A 27,440-nucleotide genomic window follows, 5' to 3' on the forward strand; every position below is an offset into this window, starting at 1 on the left:
AACAAATTTATGCTTATTCCTCCAGAAAAAAACACAGTCCATCTTTGCCATTGTGAAAAACTTTATTTAAAGAGTGTATGATAGGCATAATAACAATATATTTAAAATATTTTTTTCCCAATTAGAATACTTATGAACAATTCATTTGGATAGTAAACTTCCCCCAAGTTTGAATGCCAAGCGCTCAAGTGAAAAATAAATACATGTTTTCAGTCCTGGGAGGGAGCAAAAGAAAAAAAAAAGAAAAATCAAAAACCAATCCGAAATCCCACAATCTCATCCAATCAAATTCAAGCTCCTTTCTGTTCCCAGGCAGGTGTCTGGCCCACACACCAATGTCTCTGGGCCTTTACTGCTGGCCAGCCATCACCACTGGGTCTTGCCATTGAAATGCCATTCAGAATCCTGTGGCTAACAGGTGGTATTCCAGGCAGGCACGGTAAGGCCCCCTTGTTCTGGCGACTGGCGAGGACCCCTCCTGTCCAGACGGGGCCTGGTCCATCCATCCACTGTGCATATTTGAGGTGTCCAGCTTGTGCCTGTTCTGTTGTCGTTGTGTCCTCAGACGTCACTGGTAGCCCAGGGTGGAGGCTGAGCCTAGTCTCTGGCTGTAGATGGCATAGGGGGAGTAGTAGGGCGAGGACGCCTGCAGTGAGTGCATGGGCAGGCCTGGGGTTCCGGGCAGGTGGGCCTTGCTGTAGGGGTGGTAGCGAGCCAGGCTCAGGCCAGGTGACCCCCGCAGGGAGAAGGAGCTGGGCAGGGTGCCGGGGCTGCCGGGTTGGGGAAGGTGGAGGTGGCAGGAGGCGGCTGAGGAGGGGTACGCAGATAGGGGCTTACTGTCCAGCCCACCAGTTAGAGCCGTGTGAGTACGCAGGTGGGCCAGCAGCTCCTCTGACGTGGAGAAACGTTTGTCACACGGCCCTCCTACTGACACCCAGTTACAGGCGTGTGGCTGGGGCTCGTTCTGCAGCATGTAGCCGTAGGTATAGAGTGGGTGGGACAGGGTGGGGGTGGTGGAGGATAGAGAGCTGGGGTGGAGGGAGTGAAGGTGGTGTGATGGGTACATGATTTGGTAACCTGATTTTAGAGAGGAGGGGTCATGGACACATGTATTGCAGTTGCTTCCCCCTAAATGGGGGTGGTTGGGGTAAGTCAAACAGTACGGGTCCCTGCATAGACCCTGCATGAGGGAAGGAGGTGAGGCCCCAGTGAGGGGGCTGGAGCTGGGGTGCTTTCCTGGGATCCCCATCCCTAGACTAGACTTGGTATGATCCATGAACTGAGATGGGTAGCCTGCATAGGCGCCCACTATGGAGCCATGGTAACCCATGGAGGAGGGGGGCATGGGGAAGATTGAATGGCTTGGTTTGAAGGGGGAGACAGGGGCGATGTGTCCGGAGCCTAGCCCAGACTGAGAGGACTGTGAGTCAGCCTTGCTCTCCGGCCGCGGGCTGCTAGCGGAGCTAGCATTGCTGGAGTTGGCGATAGCCCGCATGTGACTGGAGTTAGCTAGCTGGGCCCCGTCCAGCTTCTCCTTACTGTGATCAGAATCTTTCTTCCCTGTGCTGCTGTCTGAGCTGGCCTGGTCCGAGCTCACAGGCTTGCTGTCTATGTGCAGGGCCTGAGAGTGTGATGTCTGCTGCTGTGTGGAGGGGGACTGGGTCTGTCTGTGGGACTGGCCTTGGGAGTGCAGGGGAGGGGAGGTGGAGCTGGGAGAGGTGGAGTGTGGGGGGAAGGACGGGCAAGAGCCACTGCTCCCGGATCCACCACTGGGCACCCTGAAGCCAGCTTTGTCTGTAGCACCCTTGGTCACCAACCCATCCTTGCGGCATTCCCCTCCGGCCTTGTTGTAAGGCTTGAAGCTGGACTTATCCTCCAGGGACTGGTGCTGGTCTCCAGACTTGTAGCCAGAGCTGGAGGAGCGTCCGGATGGCTCCTTGTCACTGAGGCTGATGGAGGAGAGGGAGCCCAGCTTGGATGAGGAGGGGGGGTCTGGTTTGCCGATCTGTGAGCAGGTCTGAGCCAGCAGGGCCAGAGGACTCTTCTTAGCATCCAGCTGAGGGGGCGACGCAAACAGAGACAGGATGAGAGCACAGCCACGTTAAAGTACTCTATAGTCACACTCTATACTGGTCTTACATTGGATGGTAATTCGGTAACTATTCTGTAATTTTTTTCTTCGATTTTGTTCTGAGTGTATAATATGTCCACTATAAATATATTTTTAGCCAGTATCATTTAATAGGCCAAATAAAATGTCCATCCAATAAACAAGGTGCAGTAAAATGCGTTGTAAATGTTAGTAATAATTTAGCCCATGAGTCATATATATCTATTCGCAGAGGTAAGGAGACATGAATCTGCCCAAAAGTTTTATTTCCCTGTGTTTGCCCTATGAAAAAATCCTTAACAGAAAGAGAGAAAGCGAGAAAAATGCAATGTTGGCACGGGGTAAATAGCATCTGTTCGATTTGGGAAAAACGATTGAACTATTTCTGTTGACATATTTTACAGACAATTACACACAATATATGAGAGTATCAAATCAACACACTGGCCTATTTATGTAACCTCAATAACTCAAGAATAACTCAATAATAGGCTACTCATTTGAAATATTAATTTCATAATCTAGTTTGTTGGGTCACTTGAAAGGTAAAATAAATATACACTGTATTGTAATGTAGACGAATTAGTTACAATGTTATGCGTAATTTGATGCGTAGGCTAATACATGAGTAATCTTGGAAACTACGTGGGATATTTATAAATATTTGTAAATAATTCCAAACATTAACACGGTCGAGGATGATCGAAGAATTCGACAGTTCTAGAAAATGTGCTTTGCTTACCTCGATGCTTACTGGCGCGGACGTCAGGGGTTGGAGATACTCTGGGTGTAGCAAGATGCTACTGTGAGTGCTCAACATCTTTAGAATACGAATAGGCAGCCTTCTAGCCTGGCGTGTTGGATCTGAGGGCGAAGGTACGGAAACCAGCTGTATTTTAGTTCCTCTCGGGAGTGAATTACAACGGTCGTTACTGGTACACTCAGGGGACGGACTGCGTAAATGCGCGTCAGATCCACGGGGAGAATTGTTCATCTGGATCCGGGCGGCGCAGAGTTGGGGCGATGGCAGGGAACGTGTTGTTGTAAGTAGAAATACATTTATGAAAACAACATATGATGCACAAATCAATAATCAAGCATAAGTACTCGGTCTGTTTTAATCCAAATATACCAACAGTAGCACGGGTCTCATGAATCAGTTCAAATTATTGTCTTTATAGAAGAAGAATTCTCTCAAATGTCAACATTCCTTGACCCAATCTTCTGTCCTTTCAAAATACTTTCCCTGGATTGGACAATTACATCCGTCCGTCTTGTAAAAGAGGAATGGAGCAGAAAGATCATCTGTAGTCAGTTATCACCAGAAAATAATAAACATGGACAAGTGTAAATAGAATATTCCCGTAGACGATACGGTCAGGCTTTCCTGTCGCTGTCCCACTCTCTCTCTTTTCACACAACAGCTAGTACCATGCTCATTTCACATACTAAAGACCAAACTAAGGAGGCGAATTTTTTAAGCAAGAAACCGCTGTCCAATCGCGAGTTCACGCATTCGTAATAAGGGGATCGGCTCTCCTTGTAGAGGCGCGGCCTGCCTGTGTCCACACCCCTACACTCTCCTTGGCAATGTTTTTAAATATTGCATAATATTGTACTTGTACATGTACTTTTATGATAACTGAAATTTAAGTCACTTTTTATGTCAATAAAAAACGATCTCTACCATAGATAGTTCATAGCCACACAACAAGCTGATGGTTTGCTTTAGATGTCATTTGTTATATAGCCTATACCCATTCCCCTTGTAAATTAGTTCATTCAATTCGAAATAACAGCACTATGTTCATGTCTGGGTACAATTCTGGAATGTTAATTGCCTTTATTGCATTACTGCTGGCTGAATTGCCAATTAGGTAATTTAACTAATCTAATTACGCAATGAATTGGATGTATTATTTGAAAATTTGCCCTGACAGATGCAATTACAATCTGTCTGAAATAAAGAAACTGTGATGCTCTGGTTACTCTGCTCCTCCATTGGTCATAAATCATGTCTGGCATGATAGTTCTAATTTCTGTCCCAAGTAACCACATGATGCCATGTCACCTCCCGTTAAAAGGCCATCTAATACATGTCATCGTCTCCATTTAGGTGAACAATTTGAATGTCACACTTGTCTAGAGGTGCCTGTCATGACAACCCAATGTCAACTGTCTGACAGTAACACAGCAAAAAAACAAAAACATATTCAACCAATATTATCCAATCAAATACTGATTAATCATGTTATGTGAACTTATGTGACAACCATCAACATCAACATTTTTTTGCCTCCTTCAAACATAAAAAGGACAACTATTCCTCCATAAATCTAGTTTGTAATCTCAGGCCCAGTTGAAATGAGGAACAACTCATCTTGTACCAGCTGTGTGTGTTCTATCTTCCTAAACAACAGCTGGGAGTATATACCTGTTCTGTTTTAAACAAAACAACACTGTTAATTTAAACCAATTACACTGAGAGAAATGTAGTCTAGCTGACATACTCAATGACTCAAGAGAACAATAAATAAGGGCCTTTTTTCTGTGCTGCTTATGTGTCATAATGGCCCATTACAAGCTTGATAAGCTCTGTCACACTTTCCATGTCCCATTATTAATGGTGCTGTCAGCAGAGTAGTCCTTGACTATAACGACGAATGCCATTTATCTTTAGTTAAGAGAAAAGGCAGTGGGATGCTGGCTGGCTGGCTGGGGGATGGATAGATGAAGTCACTTCTTCTGCCTCACTCAACAGGATCGCTGTTTGACCTGTCATCATTAGGCTTAGCCGTCACTTATCACCTACACACTGCAGTGAACGCTTGAATAACCTGCCCAGATCCAAGAGCATGTGAATGCAGATGTACAAGGGGTTAAGTGTGATGTGATCTTTGTTTTCAATGTGTCCGTCTGTCTGTGTGTGCTTGTTTTATTCAATCATGCGATGAAAGCTTTACAAATAGATGAAGGTTGGTTATAATGTTCATGACACAAAGCCAATTCAAATGTAGGTTAGGCCACAAAGCATGCAGAATAGAAATAACTTCAAATCAATTTTTATTCAGTGTCTAGTGCTGATCTAAAACATTCAAGAAATTTCATGAGGAAACGTGCCATGCGTATAACGCAAGTTATTCACCGATATACGTGTAACTCAGTCCTCCATTTGCAAGGGGGTCAGTTGGTTGAGAGAAAGGGTATATTTTGGGTGTGTGGGTTAAAGAAGGGGGTGGGGGGGACCTGGAGGAGGACAAGAGAGGAAAAAGACACAAAGAGAGAGAGAGAAAGAAACAAGGGGAGGGCTGAAACAATGGGGAGCAGCTCCTTTCATGTTTTGCATTGAAGTTGGGCTGGTTACAGCTGTTGTGGCATGTTGGTGACTGATGGCCATTTCCTGTTGTTTATATTTAAGGGGTGGGTTTCCCATCAAGAGGGCGCTCTGCAGTAGAAATCTCTTCGGCCGGCCCTGGAAGCATTTGCCTTTGCATGGCCATATCAAAGCAAGAGGTCTTTACTAGAACAGCAGCCTAACAAAACACCCTGTCCTGTGGCTAGGGCTACACGGCTAGGCAACGGAGGCTAGAGGACCCCACAGAGATCCTCTGTCTTCGATCGTGTGATTTACAGACCCACTGAGGCATGTAATAGAAGCCTAGGGCGGCAGGTAACCTAGCGGTTAAGAGGGTTGGGCCAGTAACTGAAAGGTTGTTGGTTGGAATCACTGAGGTGACCTAAGGGAAAAATCTGTTGATGTTCCCTTGAGCAAGCATAAGAGCATCTGCTAACATGTAAAATGGCTGGCCTTATTTGTGAAAAGGTTGGTGTTTGACTCACTTGTGTTTAGTGATATACAGAATGTAGATCACTAGAGTAAATGGATTTCTCATCCTGTCAATTGTAGACCTACTTCTTGTAAGAGTAAAATGAAGTTTGAGGCACATGAGGATGTTCATTCTCAATTAACCTCTGGTGTGATTGTTAAGTTGTTAAGGAAGATGTTGTAGTTCAGCCCATATTTCAAATGGTTTTCAGACCATGTCCATTTCTATAGCCCTCTGATTCGATCAATGGAGCGTAAATGGAGAGAAACCACTGACTGAGTGTAGTTTACTGTCTGCATCCCAAATGGCCCCATATTATGCACTACTGTTGACCAAAGCCCTATTGGTATTTGTATTTATTATGGATCCCTATTAGCTGCTGCCAAGACAGCAGCTACTCTTCCTGGGGTCCAACAAAATTAAGGCACTTAAACAATTGAACAAAATGTATAATACATGTACAATAGATTTCACCACACACTAAGTGTGTGCCCTCAGGCCCCTACTCCACTATCACATATCTACAACACAAAATCCATGTGTACGTGTGTATAGTGCATATGTTGTCGTGTGTGTGTGTGTGTATACATGTGTCTGTGCCTATGTTTGTGATGCTTCACAGTCCCTGCTGTTCCATAAGGTACAGTGCCTTGCGAAAGTATTCGGCCCCCTTGAACTTTGCGACCTTTTGCCACATTTCAGGCTTCAAACATAAAGTTATAAAACTGTAGAACCGTTAAGTGGAACGACATTTATTGGATATTTAAAACTTTTTTAACAAATCAAAAACTGAAAAATTGGGCGTGCAAAATTATTCAGCCCCCTTAAGTTAATACTTTGTAGCGTCACCTTTTGCTGCGATTAAGTAAGTCGCTTGGGGTATGTCTCTATCAGTTTTGCACATTGAGAGACTGACATTTTTTCCCATTCCTCCTTGCAAAACAGCTCGAGCTCAGTGAGGTTGGATGGAGAGCATTTATGAACAGCAGTTTTCAGTTCTTTCCACAGATTCTCGATTGGATTCAGGTCTGGACTTTGACTTGGCCATTCTAACACCTGGATATGTTTATTTTTGAACCATTCCATTGTAGATTTTGCTTTATGTTTTGGATCATTGTCTTGTTGGAAGACAAATCTCAGTCCCAGTCTCAGGTCTTTTGCAGACTCCATCAGGTTTTCTTCCAGAATGGTCCTGTATTTGGCTCCATCCATCTTCCCATCAATTTTAACCATCTTCCCTGTCCCTGCTGAAGAAAAGCAGGCCCAAACCATGATGCTGCCACCACCATGTTTGACAGTGGGGATGGTGTGTTCAGCTGTGTTGCTTTTACGCCAAACATAACGTTTTGCGTTGTTGCCAAAAAGTTCAATTTTGGTTTCATCTGACCAGAGCACCTTCTTCCACATGTTTGGTGTGTCTCCCAGGTGGCTTGTGGCAAACTTTAAACAACACTTTTTATGGATATCTTTAAGAAATGTCTTTCTTCTTGCCACTCTTCCATAAAGGCCAGATTTGTGCAATATACGACTGATTGTTGTCCTATGGACAGAGTCTCCCACCTCAGCTGTAGATCTCTGCAGTTCATCCAGAGTGATCATGGGCCTCTTGGCTGCATCTCTGATCAGTCTTCTCCTTGTATGAGCTGAAAGTTTAGAGGGACGGCCAGGTCTTGGTAGATTTGCAGTGGTCTGATACTCCTTCCATTTCAATATTATTGCTTGCACAGTGCTCCTTGGGATGTTTAAAGCTTGGGAAATCTTTTTGTATCCAAATCCGGCTTTAAACTTCTTCACAACAGTATCTCGGACCTGCCTGGTGTGTTCCTTGTTCTTCATGATGCTCTCTGCGCTTTTAACGGACCTCTGAGACTATCACAGTGCAGGTGCATTTATACGGAGACTTGATTACACACAGGTGGATTGTATTTATCATCATTAGTCATTTAGGTCAACATTAGATCATTCAGAGATCCTCACTGAACTTCTGGAGAGAGTTTGCTGCACTGAAAGTAAAGGGGCTGAATAATTTTGCACGCCCAATTTTTCAGTTTTTGATTTGTTAAAAAAGTTTGAAATATCCAAAAAATGTCGTTCCACTTCATGATTGTGTCCCACTTGTTGTTGATTCTTCACAAAAAAATACAGTTTTATATCTTTATGTTTGAAGCCTGAAATGTGGCAAAAGGTCACAAATTTCAAGGGGGCCGAATACTTTCGCAAGGCACTGTATATTTGTATACACTTTTTTGCATTCATTTTAGTGCTTGCATCAGTTACTTGATGTGGAATAGATTTCCCTGTAGTCATGGCTCTATGTAGTACTGTGCTCCTCCCATAGTCTGTTGTTGACTTGGGGACTGTGAAGAGACCTTTGCTGGCATGTCTTGTGGGGTATGCATGAGTGTCCAAGCTGTGTGCCAGTAGTTCAAACAGACAGCTCAATGCATTCAACATGTCAATACCCCTCACATATGGGCTCTGGTCAAAAGCAGTGCACTAAGTACGGAATAGTGTGTCATTTGGGATGCATCTACTGTAAGCTGCAGGCACAGAGAGGAGAATGGTAAACGGTCTGAGGGGTAGTGGAGGAGAAATGAATGTAAATAACTCCAATTTAATTATCTGTGTGTGACTTATGGGGTGTGTGGAATGGAATACAGGCCTGAGGCTGGAGCTTTGCTGCTCTAGCCCTGTCTGTGTTCTCCAGGGTGAATAAGACTTTCATAGGGTGTAGCAGACATTACATTTAGGCCTCAACCTCTTAAAAGAAAAGGAGCAAAGTAGGCAACATTCCACACTGGACAAATCGTTTAAAAATAAGGATTTTGATTGGTTCTGGTTTAAAACATCAGTATCTACATATAGGGTTCTCTCACAGACACTCTCTCTCTCACACACACACTCAGAGCAACACGCACACATGCACAATAAGAAGTGGGATATTTACATATTTCTGGTACAATATAATGTATCTATTGTGTTCCACATGGAGAAAAAAACAGGAATAGTGGGTGAAGAACCAGGGAGAACAGACTAACTGACGGACTTCCAGACCCCGTCTGACTCAAATCAGGTTGTCCTACATTGTTGTGTGAAATTTCAGCTGACATCAAAAGGTGTTTTTGCAATGGTCCAGAGAGGGCATTTGATAGAAGTACAACCGAGGCATTCACAGCACTTGGCTTTGCATCCCAAATGGCACACCATTCTCTATACAGTGCCGTGGTCAAAAGTAATGCACTATAGAGAATAGGGTGCCATCTGGTGCGCATACTTGGTGAAAATGAAATCTCCTGCACATTCCTCCCAGCTACCACATTTGATTCCTTGGAAGTTGTGGGAACATATGTTTTTGGTTTCCAAATGGGTGTGCAAATTTTTTTATCGTTCTGAGAATGGAAGTGAACATTTTACCTGTTCTGGGAACATACATTTTTGTTTGCAAGGAGATTCTGAGAACATTTTACTATGGTTCCCTGAAAGTTTTCCTGGGAGGTTTTATAAATGTTCTGAGAACGGAAAATATTGGTTATTTGAAAGTAATTAAATAACGTTTTAAGAAAAAAAATTCAATAAGAATTGCAATAACACTGCTAGCTTTGGTTAACTGTTTTAAACTCCAAGCACAATTGCTTAGCCATTAATCATGCAAACACATGTATTTATTATAGTGGCACGGCCTCAGTGAGCTTCAAACCTATTATCTTCTGTTCTCTATCCATGGAAATAATACACTGTGCCACCAGGATGGAGCTAGAATGCCATGTTTTTTTTTTACTTATACAAAGCTATTAATTTTAGTCTAGTCAAACAGATCATATTTCAAAGGAAATAAATCAAATCAAAATCACATTTATTTATATAGCCCTTCGTACATCGGCTCATAACAAGGACAAATTAAGTTCAGGTGTGACCAATTAGTGGGCGCTACCAAAAAACCTGAAAACAGGATAGAGTTTTGTTGATGCCGAGAAAGGAATGTATATGTTAAATAAAATTCTTAGAACCTTACTAAATACTAAATGAAATTCCTACCTAAGAAACATTCCTAGAATGTTATGTGCTGCTAGCTGGGTGTCTTGCACAATTCCCAGAATGTTGTGGGAAGGTTGAATGCAAAATAACCATAGGACAACCACACTCAAACTCTAAGAAACATATGGTTCTCAGAACGTTGTGTGCAAGTTGGGCTCACACTTGCTAAACTCACTGCTGCTTACTGTCCTCAGACTCAGTCACAGACTCAAAATATCTTCATCATCCTACTCTATCCTCTCTGTTACACTAAGGACACTAACACACACACACACACACACACACACACACACACACACACACACACACACACACACACACACACACACACACACACACACACACACACACAAACACAAACACACAAACACAAACACACACACAAACACAGTGTGTATATCTTTATTGATCCTTCCAGTATTTTCCTATTAGATCAAAATAATGAATAGGATATGCAGAATAAATACTAATAACTAACAGGCTGCAAGCATTATTATTGTGCTATTTATTGTGCTATTCATCCATCATCAGATGCTAAAATACATGCCTCAATGAACAGCCACAGCCTAACCCTAGATAAAAATGTATTGCAAACTTTAGAAATAGTTAGACTTTTCGCCCACTCAAATAGTGGTAGTAGTAATGTAGCCATAGTTGTGTTATGATGCATACAGTACCAGTCAAAAGTTTGGACACACCTACTCATTCAAGGGTTTTCTTTATTTTTTTTTACTATTTTTTACTTTGTACAGAAATAGTGAAGACATCAAAACTATGAAATAATACATATGGAATCATGTAGTAACCAAAAAAGTGTTACACAAATCCAAATATATTTTCTATTTTATATTATTCAAAGTAGCCACCCTTTGTCTTGATGAAAGTTTGCATACATGGCATTCTCTCAACCGGCTTCATGTGGAATGCTTTTCCAACAGTCTTTTAAAGGAGTTCCCACACATGCTGAGCACTTGTTGGCTGCTTTTCCTTCACCCTGCGGTCCAACTCATCCCAAACCATCACATCATTGCTTCCATGTTGTGCTGCTGCCATGTGTTGCTACCATGTTGTTGTCATGTTGTATTTCTACTATCCTGTATTGTCATGTGCTGCAACCATGCTATGTTGTTTTCTTATGTCTCTCTTTATGTAATGTTGTGGTGTCTCTCTTGTTGTGATGTGTGTTTTGTCCTATATTTGTTTTTGTATTTTTAAAAATCCCAGCCCCTGTCCCCACAGAAGGCCTTTTGGTAGGCTGTCATTATGAATAAGAATATGTTCTTAACTGACTTACCTGGTTAAATAAAAGATTAAATAAAATAAATACAAATAAAAAAAAGGTTGGGTGATTGTGGAGGCCAGGTCATCTAATGCAGAACTCCATGACTCTCCTTTGCGCTCCCACTAAGCGCAAACCAAATGGGATGACGTATCGCTGCAAAATGTTGTGGTAGCCATGCTGGTTAAGTGTGCCTTGAATTCTAAATAAATGTCCCAGCAAAGCACCCCCACACCATCATACCTCCTCCATGCTTCACGGTGGGAACCAAACATGCAGAAATCATCCGTTAACCTACTCTGCCTCTCACAAATTCACAGTGGTTAGAACCAAAAATATCAAACCTGGACTGATCAGACCAAAAGACAGATATTCACCAGTCTAATGTCCATTGCTCGTGTTTCTTGGCCCAAGCAAGTCTCTTTTTATTATTGGTGTCCTTTAGTAGTGGTTTCTTTACAACCATTTTACCATGAAGGCCTGATTCACTCAGTCTCCTCTTAATAGTTGATGTTGAGATGTGTCTGTTACTTGAACTCTGTGAAGCATTTATTTGGGCTGAAATTTCTGAGGCTGGTAACTCTAATGAACTTATCCTCTGCAGCAGAGGGAACTGTCTTCCTTTCCTGTGGCAGTCCTCATGAGAGCCAGTTTCATCATAGCGCTTGATGGTTTTTGAGACTGCACTTGGAGAAACTTTCAAAGTTCTTGAAATGTTCTGTATTGACTGACCTTCATGTCTTTAAATAATGATGGACTGTTGTTTCTCTTTGCTTATTTGATCTGTTCTTGCCATAATATGGACTTGGTCTTTTACCAAATAGGACTATTTTCTGTATACCACCGCTACCTTGTCACAACACAACTGATTGGCTCAAATGCATTAAGGAAAGAAATTCCACAAATTAACAAGGCATAACGAATCCCGCACATTTTGTTTTCTTTCATGCAATTCCTGCATCATCGTCGTGTTCGTGGGAGAAGGAAGGGAAAAGTTCAGTCATCACAGAGTTACAGTGCCTTGCGAAAGTATTCGGCCCCCTTGAAATTTGCGACCTTTTGCCACATTTCAGGCTTCAAACATAAAGATATAAAACTGTATTTTTTTGTGAAGAATCAACAACAAGTGGGACACAATCATGAAGTGGAACGACATTTATTGGATATTTCAAACTTTTTTAACAAATCAAAAACTGAAAAATTGGGCGTGCAAAATTATTCAGCCCCTTTACTTTCAGTGCAGCAAACTCTCTCCTGAAGTTCAGTGAGGATCTCTGAATGATCTAATGTTGACCTAAATGACTAATGATGATAAATACAATCCACCTGTGTGTAATCAAGTCTCCGTATAAATGCACCTGCACTGTGATAGTCTCAGAGGTCCGTTAAAAGCGCAGAGAGCATCATGAAGAACAAGGAACACACCAGGCAGGTCCGAGATACTGTTGTGAAGAAGTTTAAAGCCGGATTTGGATACAAAAAGATTTCCCAAGCTTTAAACATCCCAAGGAGCACTGTGCAAGCGATAATATTGAAATGGAAGGAGTATCAGACCACTGCAAATCTACCAAGACCTGGCCGTCCCTCTAAACTTTCAGCTCATACAAGGAGAAGACTGATCAGAGATGCAGCCAAGAGGCCCATGATCACTCTGGATGAACTGCAGAGATCTACAGCTGAGGTGGGAGACTGTCCATAGGACAACAATCAGTTGTATATTGCACAAATCTGGCCTTTATGGAAGAGTGGCAAGAAGAAAGACATTTCTTAAAGATATCCATAAAAAGTGTCGTTTAAAGTTTGCCACAAGCCACCTGGGAGACACACCAAACATGTGGAAGAAGGTGCTCTGGTCAGATGAAACCAAAATTGAACTTTTTGGCAACAACGCAAAACGTTATGTTTGGCGTAAAAGCAACACAGCTGAACACACCATCCTCACTGTCAAACATGGTGGTGGCAGCATCATAGTTTGGGCCTGCTTTTCTTCAGCAGGGACAGGGAAGATGGTTAAAATTGATGGGAAGATGGATGGAGCCAAATACAGGACCATTCTGGAAGAAAACCTGATGGAGTCTGCAAAAGACCTGAGACTGGGACTGAGATTTGTCTTCCAACAAGACAATGATCCAAAACATAAAGCAAAATCTACAATGGAATGGTTCAAAAATAAACATATCCAGGTGTTAGAATGGCCAAGTCAAAGTCCAGACCTGAATCCAATCGAGAATCTGTGGAAAGAACTGAAAACTGCTGTTCACAAATGCTCTCCATCCAACCTCACTGAGCTCGAGCTGTTTTGCAAGGAGGAATGGGAAAAAATGTCAGTCTCTCAATGTGCAAAACTGATAGAGACATACCCCAAGCGACTTACTTAATCGCAGCAAAAGGTGGCACTACAAAGTATTAACTTAAGGGGGCTGAATAATTTTGCACGCCCAATTTTTCAGTTTTTGATTTGTTAAAAAAGTTTGAAATATCCAATAAATGTCGTTCCACTTCATGATTGTGTCCCACTTGTTGTTGATTCTTCACAAAAAAATACAGTTTTATATCTTTATGTTTGAAGCCTGAAATGTGGCAAAAGGTCGCAAAGTTCAAGGGGGCCGAATACTTTCGCAAGGCACTGTACCTGTCAGTTATCGAGATCCGGAGTGAGAGGGGGCCTTGTCGATCGCCCAGCCTTTCATGTGACGAAGGATGGAGCCGCTCAATTAAAAGCCTATCAATGTGTAAGTAAATCAGTCTTGTTACATCAAACAAACGGTTATTGCACTGGACCGCCCCCCCATTAATTAATCTCCTAGCGTGTTGCTTTCCAACCCTGGGCCATGACTGCCACAGTGAAATCCCGGGATGGAATAAAAATTTTACAAATTCATTCCATATCCTCCTGAGGAAACAGATATATAACATAAGTGTTTGGGTTGAGAATAAAAACATGTCACCTAGAAGAAAATGTGAAAAATATAGAGTTATTTATATTTTAAAGTAAGTGCAAAATTGTCCTCTGTATTGGTCATTAGGATGTAAATATGAACAAACATTACAGTCAATGGGTCCAGTAGATGAAAAATATAGTTGCTGTATCGAGGTTTCCACTAAGGGACATTTCTTGATAACCTTGTATCTAATTTAAGGTGACATTTTTTTTTGAACTTTTCCTGAGATATTCACTTACTAGAAACAATTTGAAAATCAAACTCACAAAAATTATAATTAGTAGTTGCACACACTTCTTTTAAAATGTCCATCAAATGTGCTAATTTTGACAACACCATTTTTTTAAAGAACCAGGAAGATTAAGTTATCAACGTCACACCCCCACACACGTGATATAATTGAAAAGCCCCAATATGTGCAAAACTGATAGAGACATACCCCAAGCGACTTACTTAATCGCAGCAAAAGGTGGCACTACAAAGTATTAACTTAAGGGGGCTGAATAATTTTGCACGCCCAATTTTTCAGTTTTTGATTTGTTAAAAAAGTTTGAAATATCCAATAAATGTTGTTCCACTTCATGATTGTGTCCCTCTTGTTGTTGATTCTTCACAAAAAAATACAGTTTTATATCTTTATGTTTGAAGCCTGAAATGTGGCAAAAGGTCGCAAAGTTCAAGGGGGCCGAATACTTTCGCAAGGCACTGTATAGATCTGTCATTTTCTCTGAAACGTCTAAAAAGTCTAAAAAAAGTCTAAAAAGCACTAGATTTGTTCTGCAGTGGATTTTTCCACATTTTTTTATGTTACAATCTAAAATGGATTAAAATGTTTTTTTTCCCTCAACAATCTACACACAATACCCAATAAAAAACGGAAATATCACATTTGCATAAGTATTCAGGCCCTTTACTAAGTACTTTGTTGAAGCACATTTGTTAGCGATTACAGCTTCGAATCTTCTTGGGTATGATCCTACAAGCTTGGCACACCTGTACTTGGGGAGTTTTTCCCATTCTTCTCTGCAGATTCTCTCAAGCCCTGTCAGGTTGGACGCCACTGCACAGCTATTTTCAGGTCTCTCCAGAGATGTTCGATCAGAACAGTCCAGGCTCTGGCTGGGCCACTCAAGGACATTCAGAGACTTGTCCCGAAGCCACTCCTGCGTTGTCTTGGCTTTGTGCTTGCGGTTGTTGTCCTGTTGGAAGGTGAACCTTCGCCCCAGTCTGAGGTCCTGTGCGCTCTGGAGCAGGTTTCATCAAGGATCTCTCTGTACTTTGCTCCGTTCATCTTTCCCTCGATCCTGACTAGTCTCAAAGTTCCTGCTGCTGAAAAACATCCCCTGAGCATGATGCTGCCACCACCATGCTTCACCGTATGGATGGTGCCAGGTTTCCTCCAGACATGATACTTGGCATTCAGGAGTTCAATCTTGGTTTCACCTAACCACAGAATCTTGTTTCTTGTGGTGTGAAAGTCCTTTATGTGCCTTTTGGCAAACTCCAAGCGGGCTGTAATGTGCCTTTTACTGAGGAGTAGTTTCCGTCTGGCCACGCCACCATAAATGCCTAATTGATGGAGTGCTGCAGAGATGGCTGTCCTTCTGGAAGGTTCTCCCATCTCCACTGAGGAACTCTGGAGCTCTGTCAGAGTGACCATCGGGTTCTTGGTCACCTCACTGACCAAGACCCTTCTCCCCCGATTGCTCAGTTTGGCCGGGCGGCCAGCTCTAGGAAGAGTCTTGGTGGTTCTAAACTTCTTCCATTCAAGAATGATGGAGGCCACTGTGTTCTTGGGGACCTTCAATGCTGCAGATGTTTTTTGTACCCTTCCCCATATCTGTGCCTCGACACAATCCTGTCTCGGAGCTCTACGGGCAATTTCTTCAACCTCGTGGCTAGGTTTTTGCTGTGGGACCTTAAACAGACAGGTGTGTGCCTTTCCAAATCATGTCCAATCAATTGAATTGACCACAGGTGGACTCCAATCTAGTTGTAGAAACATCTCAAGGATGATCAATGGAAACAGGATCCACCAGTTCAATTTCGAGTCTCATAGCAAAAGGTTTGAATACTTATGTAAATAAGGTATTTCTGTTTTTTTTTTTTTTATACATTTGCAAACATAAACAAACTGTTTTCACTTTGTTATTATGGGGTGTTGTGTGTAAATTGATGAGGAAAATTTTTGATTTAATCCATTTTAAATGAGGCTGTAACGTAACAAAATGTGGAAAAAGGGAAGGGGTCTGAATACTTTCCGAATGCACTGTATGAACAGATCCAGATGGACAATCATTGAAGATTCACAATTACATTTAATTTTGCCACTAGTCACTATAATTAATTTGTTACTTTAAGGAAGCAATTTGCTTAAAAAGCAAAACAATAAAAATATGCTTTCCAAACTTCTTCCATTTAAGAATCATGGAGGCCCGGCTGTAATTCATAGTGGGCCCGGCTGTAATTCATAGTGGGCCCGGCTGTAATTCATAGTGGGCCCGGCTGTAATTCATAGTGGGCCCGGCTGTAATTCATAGTGGGCCCGGCTGTAATTCATAGTGGGCCCGGCTGTAATTCATAGTGGGCCCGGCTGTAATTCATAGTGGGCCCGGCTGTAATTCATAGTGGGCCCGGCTGTAATTCATTGTGGGCCCGGCTGTAATTCATAGTGGGCCCGGCTGTAATTCATAGTGGGCCCGGCTGTAATTCATAGTGGGCCCGGCTGTAATTTAGACTGGAGATGAATACATGAAAGTGAAGGAGTCCTATACATCACCTTAACCCCCCTCTACGGCCATGTGTGCCCCAGAAACTCCCATGCATCCGGCTGTTTGTCATTGGAGCGTGCATGTGCATTCTCATTTGTAACTCTGAGTTAATGGCTGTGGGCCAAGCTGACACTTATGAAATATTTCCCCTGCTGACCCCGGCTACTGCTGCAGTCCAACCATTAATCCTCGCTCCACAGACAGACAGAGAGGAGTTGAGGGGGGGGGGGGGGGGGGGGGGGGTCTGTGTGTGTGAGAGAGGAGATTCCAACATCAGCCTTCATATGTGAGGCCTCCACATAACATAACACAACACCAACAGCTCTGCTATAGCAATCAATACTTGTATTGATTACTGGGAGGATATGTAGCTGTATCATTTCCCCCCCACATCTCTGCTGTCTGATTCTCCACTTCATCTCTCTTTTTTGTGTTCTTCCATCTCCATTTTTTATCCAGTTGATATGTTTTGTCCTTCCTTCCCCAGCTCAGTGCATGTGCACAGCACCCCAATAACTTGGCTAAGTTTGGGGTAATAAAGGGTTATTTAGTTGCAAGGAGAGAGAGCAAGCTGCTTCTGCAGGGCCTACCAGAAGGTTACAATACCGGTGCCTCCTAAGCTACACAGAATACAAGGACACACACAGAGAGAGAGAGAGAGAGAGAGAGAGAGAGAGAGAGAGATTCATGCGTTTCAGAACGAGGCTGAAAATACATCATATCATCTTTAATGGGTACACATTTCTGCAGCCGTAAATCAGCATTTATAAATAGAAAAACCGGGTGAAATATGGCGTTGTATATTCCTCTCAATGACACTTTTACAAGCCCTCCCTGCAGTATAAAGGCATTGATTGCTATTTCAAAGTACCACGTTAGACCCAATACTGAGTACAACCAGCTGTCACAGTGGAGAGCGAGAGAGAGAGAAAGAGAGAGAGAGAGAGAGAGAGAAGGAAAGCGAGAGAGAGAGAGAGAGAGAGAGAGAAGTTAAGCAAGAGAGAGAGAGAGAGAGAGAAGGAAAGCAAGAGAGAGAGAGAAGGAAAGCGAGAGAGAGAGAGAGAGAGAGAAGGAAAGCAAGAGAGAGAGAGAGTTTGAGTTTGAGTTTTTAAGTCTTAACATAAATAATGACACACTGCCTTTTCAGAAATGAAACAATAAATGTAATTCCTAAACAAAAATAAATACATAACATATACATTCAACTTATTTCAGCAGCAAAAAATAATTTCCCCTCCTCTACAAAACAAAGCGCTCCTTCGTAGGCCCAATACTCCTCAAATAATAGGAGATCTTTTACAGCTGAAAAAACTCAAAATCTACTTTTATTCTTGCTTTCACTAAACCTTTAAAAACACATCTTACATCCTGCCCATATCCCGTTTCTATCTTGTTTCCTACTCAGAAAAATTGACATCTTAGCTTGTCCCAAAATAAAATTTAACATTTGACATTTTCTTTTCTGTTGTTTACTATATTGAAACCCCAAAATAAAAACAGTGTTATTGAAAAACTCCCCTACAGCTTTAAACAAAGATTCCAGCATTTCCAATAGAGGTTTTATCCTCTCACACTCCATAAAACAGTGAAAAATGGTTTCTCTTATATTACAAAAAGGACATCCATCTCTAACATCTGAGTTAATAACAGATACAAAAGCATTAACTGCAATGATGCCATGTAAAACCCTCCATTGCATATCACCAGTACCCTTTTGTAACGGTGGCTTGTACAGTGCTCTCCATGCTGGCTTTACCTTGTCATCAATGCCCAATTTTACCCTCCATGGAGTATCTTTTCTATTTTTCAATTTATCTTTATTCAACACCTTGACACACCCCTATACAATTCCTTCCCATTCACCTCATCCAAACCCACCTCCTCCAACCCTCTCAAATCCAGCAATAACGCCTTTCTTTCTGACTCTGGGATATTTGGTGTAATCCCTAGTTTTGGAAATGAGACATCTTCATCTTGCACCTTCTTCTTGTGGCTACTAAGCATACCCCTTTATTCCGCTGACAGAGCCTTCCTACAGCTCCCCAGCATTTGTCCGACAATCCTTTCCGACCTCATCCCCAAATGTTCTGCCACCCGTCTTCCATCCATTAAGGCGGGCCCAGCCATGGCCATTAACTGTCTTAAGGTGATGATTTTCCCCTTCACCAGAATCTTGGAGAAATGTGGAACAGCTGTAGTTGTACAATCCAGTCTTGCCCCATACACCAGAGGTTCCTCCAACAGCCAATGCACTGACTCCGCTGAAGTTCGTCTGGACACCTTCATTATGCTCCACACTCTGAGAAGGCCTCTGTAAAACGGAGGTACTCCCTCCCTAGAAATCTGGCTACTATCAACCAGAAATAAAGCCTTCTTTAAACCTAATCCTCCAACCCGCTGTAATATAAGACCTGCCACCCCTCTCCACACCACATTTTCCGGTCCATAAAGCAACCTTTGAATAAACTGAAACCGGAAAGCAGCAGCCCTACTAGCAAGATGTACAAGACCTTGTCCCCCCTCCTCTTTTGACAAATACAAAACACTTTGTGGAACCCAGTGATATTTATCCCAAAAGAAATCCACAATAATTGCCTGTATCTTAGCCAGAAGGCCAGATGGTGGTTCTAAAACTGACAACCGATGCCACAGTGCAGAGGCAATCAAATTGTTAACTATAATAGTGCGCCCCCTATATGACATACGAGATAGTAACCAACGCCATCTCCTCATCCTCCCTTCCACCATTTCAACCACCCCACTCTAATTTTTTTCCATAGTCCCCTCATCTCCTAGGTACACTCCAAGATACTTAAAACCTCCCTTACACCATTCTAGCCCCCCTGGCAATGCCATGATCCCTCCAGACCATTCTCCAATCTGTAAAGCACAACTCTTTTCCCAATTTACCTTTGCAGAGGATATTCCCCTAAAACGATCAACCAGTAGACTCAAGCTATCCACCTCCGCTTGATTTTTCACTAGCACAACTACATCATCAGCATAGGCTGAAAGACGAATAGGAGGAATATCCTCTGAAAGGCACACCCCTGCAATGCGACTTCTAATGCTATTTAGTAGTGGCTCTATAGCAATAGCATATAACATCCCTGACATAGAACATCCCTGCCTAATACCTCTACACACTTTAAAAGGAGCACTCAAACCACCGTTAACTTTCAATACACTTTCAATGTCACCATATATCACCTTTATCATGGCAATAAAACCAGAGCTGAACCCAAAACCCTCAAACGTGTGCCATAAATATTGATGTTCAACTCGGTCAAATGCCTTTTCCTGATCAATTGAAATTAGACCAGCATCCAACCCAATAGCCCTAGAGACGTCCAAAAAATCACGAATCAGAGAAATGCTATCCCCTATCTGCCTGCCAGGAACACAGTAGGACTGATCCGTGTGTATGATTTGCCCCATCACCTCCCTCAGCCTGTTGGACAAAGCCTTTGACAATATCTTATAATCAGTACACAATAAAGCCACCGGCCTCCAGTTCTTCACCTCCCTCGGGTCACCCTTTTTGGGCAGTAGGGTGAGGACAGCCCTTCTGCAGCTTATTGGTAGTAACCCTCCGGTTAAACTATCATTAGCTACTTCTAACCAATCCTCTCCCAACATAGCCCAAAAAGACTTTAAAAAGTCAACGGGAAGCCCATCAATGCCTGGTGCCCTTCCATTTTCCATGCCTTTTAATGCAGTGTATAAATCCTGCAAAGACAATGGTTGCTCAAGCTCAACCTGAGCTTCTGCAGCCACCTTTGGGAGCCCATCAAAGAACTGCTGTGTCACTGTTTTGTCCTCTTTGTACTCACACTTGTAGAGCTCAGCATAGAACTCTACTGCCCTCTTTCTAATTTCACTAGGGCTAGTGAGCTCTTGTCCAACAGCTGATTTGAGACAATTAATAATTTTTCTTTGTCCATTCTTTTTCTCTAAACCAAAGCAAAATTTTGGATGAGGCATCCATTTCAGATATTCCCTGAAATTTACTTCTCACCAGTGCCCCCTGTGCTCTGATACCCAGCAGGTCTGCCAATGCAGCATTTCTCCTCTTGAGGGCCTGAGTATGGCCTCGATCTCCTGTGGTCTCAACCAACGTCACGAGTTCCACTATTTCAATCTCTAGAGCTTTCATTGATCTGGTGATATCCTTGGTGACATTCCTCGTGTATTGATTACAAAATTGTTGAATCTGGATCTCTAAAAAACATACCCTCTCAACTGTCACCACTGGGGCATATACATTTATCAGACACATATTGATGTTTTCATACCTTGCTCTAACTTTTAATAACCTCCCCTCAACTACCTCTTCAACCTCATATGACAAAGGCAAAAATCCTTTTGAGAACAAGATAACCACACCCCCACTTTTTGAGTTTTTATGACTACACACCACTGTCCCCCCCCACTCCTGTTGCCACATAACTTCATTTTCCAAATTACTATGCGTTTCATGTAGAAAAATTGTCACTTCCCTTTCCCCTCATTAACTCATACACCATGGCTCTTTTTTTAACATCTCTTGCCCCATTTACGTTTAAAGAAGAGATCTTAAAACTGCTCATGGATTAAAAAAAAAATACAGAGGAAGATACAGCCACCACATCTCTTTACAGAGTTAAAACTGCAACTGAACTCTTTCATTTTCTTTAGAATTGACATCACTTATTACTCTCGTGACCACTTTCTTGAGTCTAGCAATTTCAGGGCTTTTCAAACCTCCCCCTGTAATTTTTGACATCAGAAACTTTGCTGATTCAATAAACAATTCACGTTCAGGGAAAAAATCAGTTACATTGTAATCCTGCATATATTTCTTCCCTTTTGTCAACTTCAGAAATTGACGTATCTTCTCGATCCCATACCTCCCTTCCACCTCATCTATCTCACTATATTGTTGTGACACTCTCGCTATCCTCCCCAGAAGAAAACTCCATCTCTACAACCTGTTCATCTTCAACTGATTTATCCATCTCTACCTTTCTCTTAGAATTAGACCCTTCACCACCCCTTAAATTCTTCCTTTTACTCCTCGGTATTTTGAAAACATCCGCTTCCTTTTCCGTTATTTCAATCTCCTCTTGACCTCCAATTTCATTTTCCAGCACCACCTCAGCGACGGCAGTCGCAATCTCACCTACTGTTTCCCCTCCCTCTTTGTTCTGATCTACCACAATTGCCCCCGTATCTACAATGCCTTCCTCTCCTACTTTTCCAACCACATCTGCCCACCTTCTCTCTTCCCCTACACCTGTAGTATTTTCATCCCTTCGCTGTGGTACGTTAGTTGCACCCGCACTAAAGCTACTACCAGGCTCAGCGCGCTCATTCTCTGGACAACTACGCACCAAATGCCCCTCTCTTCCACATCCAAAACATTTCATTGATTCAGTAGATGCATAGAAGACATAATCAAATCCATCAATCTTAAAACTAAACGCTAAATTCAGTTCATCTCCTTCCTTTTTTAAAATCATATGCACTTGTCTCCTATGAGACACGACATGTTTCAACAACGGAGATTTGCATCCAAAAATAACCTTCTTTATTGTAGATACGATTTGACCATGGCGAGATAACTCTCGCTGTAACACTTAATCTCTAACAAATGGTGGCACATTAGAAAGCATACCTTTCTTCGCCGGATTCATAAGCGGAAATACCGGCGTCTGTGTCTCCCGCAACGCTTAACACTTAATCTCTAACAAATGGTGGCACGTTAGAAAGCATAACTTTCTTCGCCGGATTCATAAGCGGAAATACCGGCGTCTGTGTCTCCCGCAACACAACACCCCTCTCAACTATCTTATTCACCTTTTCAATTGAATCTAAGAATATCACTACAGCGCTATTCATCCTTGAGGCTGATTTGATGCTATCATACCCAATGATAGCACCCACAGCCAAGCTACCCAGCCGCAGCAGGAATTTTTACTCCATGCCTCCGACTAAGTTTTTCAAACTCTACACTTCCGCGAGTGGCCATTGCAACCAGCCCCACCCGCTGGTTGTGCCCTCGCGAAAAACCAACCTCAAAGATCCCACCACCCCTATACGTGCTTAGTGATAGTTAAACAATATACCCTTAAAACAACTAAACTAATCAATATCGCCGGATATGTACATACCAAAACCCAATAGAGTGAAAATAAATTCCATTCGCTCTCACAATCACCCCTGCTTGACGACTCACTCCCAGCATGCACTCCGACGAGAGAGAGAGAGAGAGAGAAGGAAAGCAAGAGAGAGAGAGAGAAGGAAAGCAAGAGACAGAGAAGGAAAGCAAGAGAGAGAGAAGGAAAGCAGGAGAAAGAGAGAGAAGGAAAGCAAGAGAGAGAAGGAAAGCAAGAGAGAGAGAAGGAAAGCAAGAGAGAGAGAGAGAAGGAAAGCAAGAGAGAGAGAGAGAGAGAAGGAAAGCAAGAGAGAGAGAAGGAAAGCAAGGGAGAGAGAGAGAGAGAGAAGGAAAGGGAGAGAGAGAGAGATAGAGAGAGGGCAGGAGGGAGAGGGAAAGCGAGAGGGCAGGAGGGAGAGGGAAAGCGAGAGGGCAGGTGGGAGAGAGAGAGTGAGAGAAGGAAGCGAGAGGGTAGGAGGGAGAGGGAAAGCGAGAGGGCAGGAGAGAGGGCAGGAGGGAGAGAGAAAGCGAGAGAAGGAAAGTGAGAGGGCAGGAGGGAGAAAGGAAGTGAGAAAAGGAAAGTGAGAGGGCAGGAGGGAAGAGCGAGAGAAGGAAGTGAGAGGGAGGGAGAGGGCAGAGTGGACTTATGGCTCTGGCAAATTTGGGGCCTTTTTTCAGAGCTGTTCAGAGAGTCAAATTATTGGACTGACAGCCCATCCCTTTGGTGAAGATGAAAATAAGAAAATGAAAAGGTACCATGTGTGTGTGTGTGTGGAGATGAACTATTCCTTCTTGTCTTTGTGTAGCTACTTCAGTATATATCTCCTTGTTCTGAGAAACTCTGTTCATCTCTCCGTCTCTCCCTCTCTCTCTCCCTCTCTCTCTCTCTCTCTCTCTTTTCTTCTGTGGTGTGTACTTTGTTACTTTTATGAGAGCTTTGAGCTTATGAAGCATGCTATAACTATTTGTGCTTCCACTGTGTGACCTATTCCAGTCCTGCTATAAACCAGGTGTAAGTAACGTGTGTCTCTCTCTGTGAGCCTGGAGATGGCTAGGCTGATTTCATTATTGTCGATTATACTAGATATGATGGGAAAACACAGACTATTACTCTTTTCTTATGGAGTTGCTTATGGTCGGTGTCCTTGGTGTTTTTTTCATTATCTGTTGTAAATCAAGGCTCCCTGGGGATTCCGTCTGAGACCTCTCTATCTCTCTTTCTCTCTGTCTCTCACTCTTGCTCTCTCTGTCTCTTTATTTCTCTCTCTCTCACTCCCCCTCTCTTTGTCGCTTTCTCTCTGTCTCTCACTCTCTTGCTCCCCCTCTCTCTGTCTCACTCTTTCTCCCCCCCCCCCCTCTCCCTCTTTATCCCCTCCCCCATCTCTCTCTCTCTCTGTCTCCCTCATTTCTCTCACTCACTCTCTTGCAGCACTGGTCAGTCTATTAAAACCTATTCTGGACTCTTGCCACCGGCACATCATTTATTTCAGCTGGTGTCGAGAAGAATTATTGTTGTGTAAATCCTCAAGCCTTTTAGGAGATCAAAGTTCCAAGACATAAATCAAATTTCCTTAGTCCAATAGTCTCAGTCTCTCTCTCACACTCACTCATACCAACACAGAGGGTTGGAAAAAAAGAGAGAGCATTCACCATGTATGGAGGCGAGGGAGGCTCTGCAGGCCTCCCTAGCTATCGCTCACTTCTTTCTTCAGGCTCATGAGGGAATACTTCAGGCCTCATCCTTTCCTCCCTCCATCTGTCTCTCATTCGTCATTCCTCTGTTTGTACTTTACACCTCCACCGTTCACTCTACTCTCAATCAGTCCAACAAAGTACCAGAAACAATCACTCTTCTCTATTTTCTCTGCTTTTGCTCTCTCTCTTTTATTTTACAGCATAAATGTTTAACTTCTGTCCCTCACCCACAACTCCACTTTCCCCTCCTCATTCTTCCCGCTTCTGCCCTTCTATCTCTCCTCATATCTCACTGCTTTATCTTTGTAATATCCCCGTGTCTCCTAGGAAAATGTGTTGAAAAGGAGCCGGGGAGGGTGCTGTGGTGGACATGTATCTGTGCAGGCTGGCAGGCTGAATGGACTGGTTTTGTAAAGAGAGATTTACTGGCAGTTTGACCTAAGGGAGAGGAATGGAGGTATTGCATGCCTGGGTCTCAAATGACACCCTACTCCTTATATAGAATACTAATTTTGACCAGAGCCCTATGGACCCTGGTTAAAGTAGTGCACTAAATAGGGAATAGGGTGCCATTTGAGATGGAGAAATGCTGCACAGGATGGATGACTTCTCCTGGTGTCTGGCTGCTCCTTTATTGAGCACTAAATAAAACAAGAGGAGGATTTAAGTCTTCATCAGATCAAGTTTAGGAAAGAGAGAGAACTGAAAATACTGTAATCAAGTGAGGCGGTCTCTTTATCTTCCTCTGCTGCATGAACTTCATCCCTTAGGCCAATCTATTACTTGTTTAGGCACTTTAGAAGCAGCACAGACTAACTCACAGAGTTCATTCCTTTCCTTAGAGTTTCTCACTGCTGGTATTTGTCGTCAACCTCAGTCACTTCAGGCGTCTCTTTACTGGAATATCGAATTGTATGTGGAATATTTCCCCATTGTGATGAATAATGTGTGTATTTTATTTCCTTTGGAGTTATGATAAATTATTATGTAGTTCCAGCAATGAGTTCTTCTTTATTGGGACACAAAAATGACTTTCTTATTTCCATTTTATTTAATTCTCTTAAATCACTGCTCTTCATTTTGCAATGAAAACCATTAAACATGAATGGTCTAAATGAGAATGGTGCGGCTTAGAATTGACATTTTCTTGTAGAGTTGAAGCACACTGAGCCTCCATAACACAGTGGAGTGCTGCGTGTTATCATGACATCCCTTCACTGTGCTGTGCTGGGGAGTCTCTGCTGCTTTTTGATGTGTGATCCGGAAAACCTGGCTTGCACCGGTTGGCAGATTGTGTCAGCAAGCAAGGCAGGCATATGTGCAGGGAGACAACATTTTAAAAAAGGGGGTTAGTGATAAACTTGTGAAGGATTATCTGCCATTTGTCGGGCCCAGTGATGTGCTATCAAAAAGGATTTGGTGGAAATGGAATGGCAGAAAGAAAGATGACGGAAGGGAGGGAACCGGGTGAGGAGGAGGGGGACAAGGGGGAGGGTGTCATACAGGGAGGATTTTGTTTTCTGTTTAATTTCTTGTCTTCCTCTACTGACACCCTCCTCCCATTAGTTGTGTGTCACTCACATCTGAACTTGCCGAGCAAATACTGTGGAATGATTGGAGCTGTCAGTCAATGTAATTTGTTGCGGAGAGAGAGAGAGAGATTTTACCACATTACACCCCATTAACAACCGTGGGATATGCGCGTCAACAGCAACCTTGGGAAAATCCTCTGCCTTAACAGCAGACTCGTACATTCCCTCAGTGAAAACAATTTACTGAGCAAATGTCAAATTGGCTTTTTACCAAATTACCATACAACAGACCACGTATTCACCCTGCACAACTTATTTTTTTATTTTATCTTTATTTAACTAGGTAAGTCAGTTAAAAACTAATTCTTATTTTCAATGACGGCCTAGGAACAGTGTGTTAACTCCCTTGTTCAGGGGCAGAATGACAGATTTGTACCTTGCCAGCTCAGGGATTCGATCTTGCAATTTTTCGGTTACTGGTCCAACGCTCTAACCACAAGGCTATCTGCTGCCCCTAATTGACAAACAAACAAACCAAAACAAATGCAAAGTCTTCTCATACTTTGTTGATTTCAAAATGCTTTTGACTAATTTTGGCATGAGGGTCTGCTATACAAAGTGACAGAAAGTGGTGTTGGGGGAAAACATACCACATTATAAAATCCATGTACACAAACAACAGGTGTGCGATTAAAATTGACAAAAAACACACACGTTTCTTTCCTCAGGGCCATGTGGTGAGAGAGGGATGCAGCTTGAACCCCAACATCTTCAACATACTGTCACGAATCCCGCCGAAGATGGTGCCTCTTCCTGTTCGGGTGGCGGTTGTCGTCGCCAGCCTACTAGCTGCCACCGATCCCCCCTTTTCTGTTTCATTTAGTTGTGTCTGATTAGTTGCACCTGTTTTGTGTTTAGGTTGTGATTGTGGGCTATTTAAACCCAGTAACCCCGACGGCTTTTGTGCGGGCTTGTTTCTCTGTTCGTTGTGTGGATGTGATATTTTCTGTATTTCTCCGGACTGTTTGTGTCCTGTTTTTGGGCCGGTCATTGTATGCGCCTGGTGTTTTGGCGTGACCTACTTTTTCCCGGAATAAATAGAGTTGTCCTTTA

At 42.8% G+C, this 27,440-nt stretch overlaps 1 protein-coding gene and 1 long non-coding RNA gene across 2 annotated transcripts; one reads left to right on the top strand and one right to left on the bottom strand.

Moving 5' to 3' along the window:
• Window positions 1–43: 43 nt before the first annotated feature.
• On the bottom strand, window positions 44–4,948 carry LOC110536257 (zinc finger protein 703). The gene is made up of 2 exons (XM_021621941.3): window positions 2,853–4,948; window positions 44–2,056 (listed from the first exon to the last, which is right to left on the bottom strand). Exons 1-2 carry the CDS (start codon window positions 3,102–3,104, stop codon window positions 569–571), a joined length of 1,740 nt encoding a protein of 579 aa, XP_021477616.2. The 5' UTR covers window positions 3,105–4,948; the 3' UTR covers window positions 44–568.
• On the top strand, window positions 2,878–27,440 carry LOC110536258 (uncharacterized). Its single transcript, XR_016484664.1, has 2 exons — window positions 2,878–3,153; window positions 27,056–27,440. It is a non-coding gene; the product is annotated as an uncharacterized LOC110536258 (long non-coding RNA).

Source organism: Oncorhynchus mykiss, chromosome 11, assembly GCF_057628025.1.
Source record: "Oncorhynchus mykiss isolate SJ-2025 chromosome 11, ASM5762802v1, whole genome shotgun sequence".
NCBI lineage: Eukaryota > Metazoa > Chordata > Actinopteri > Salmoniformes > Salmonidae > Oncorhynchus > Oncorhynchus mykiss.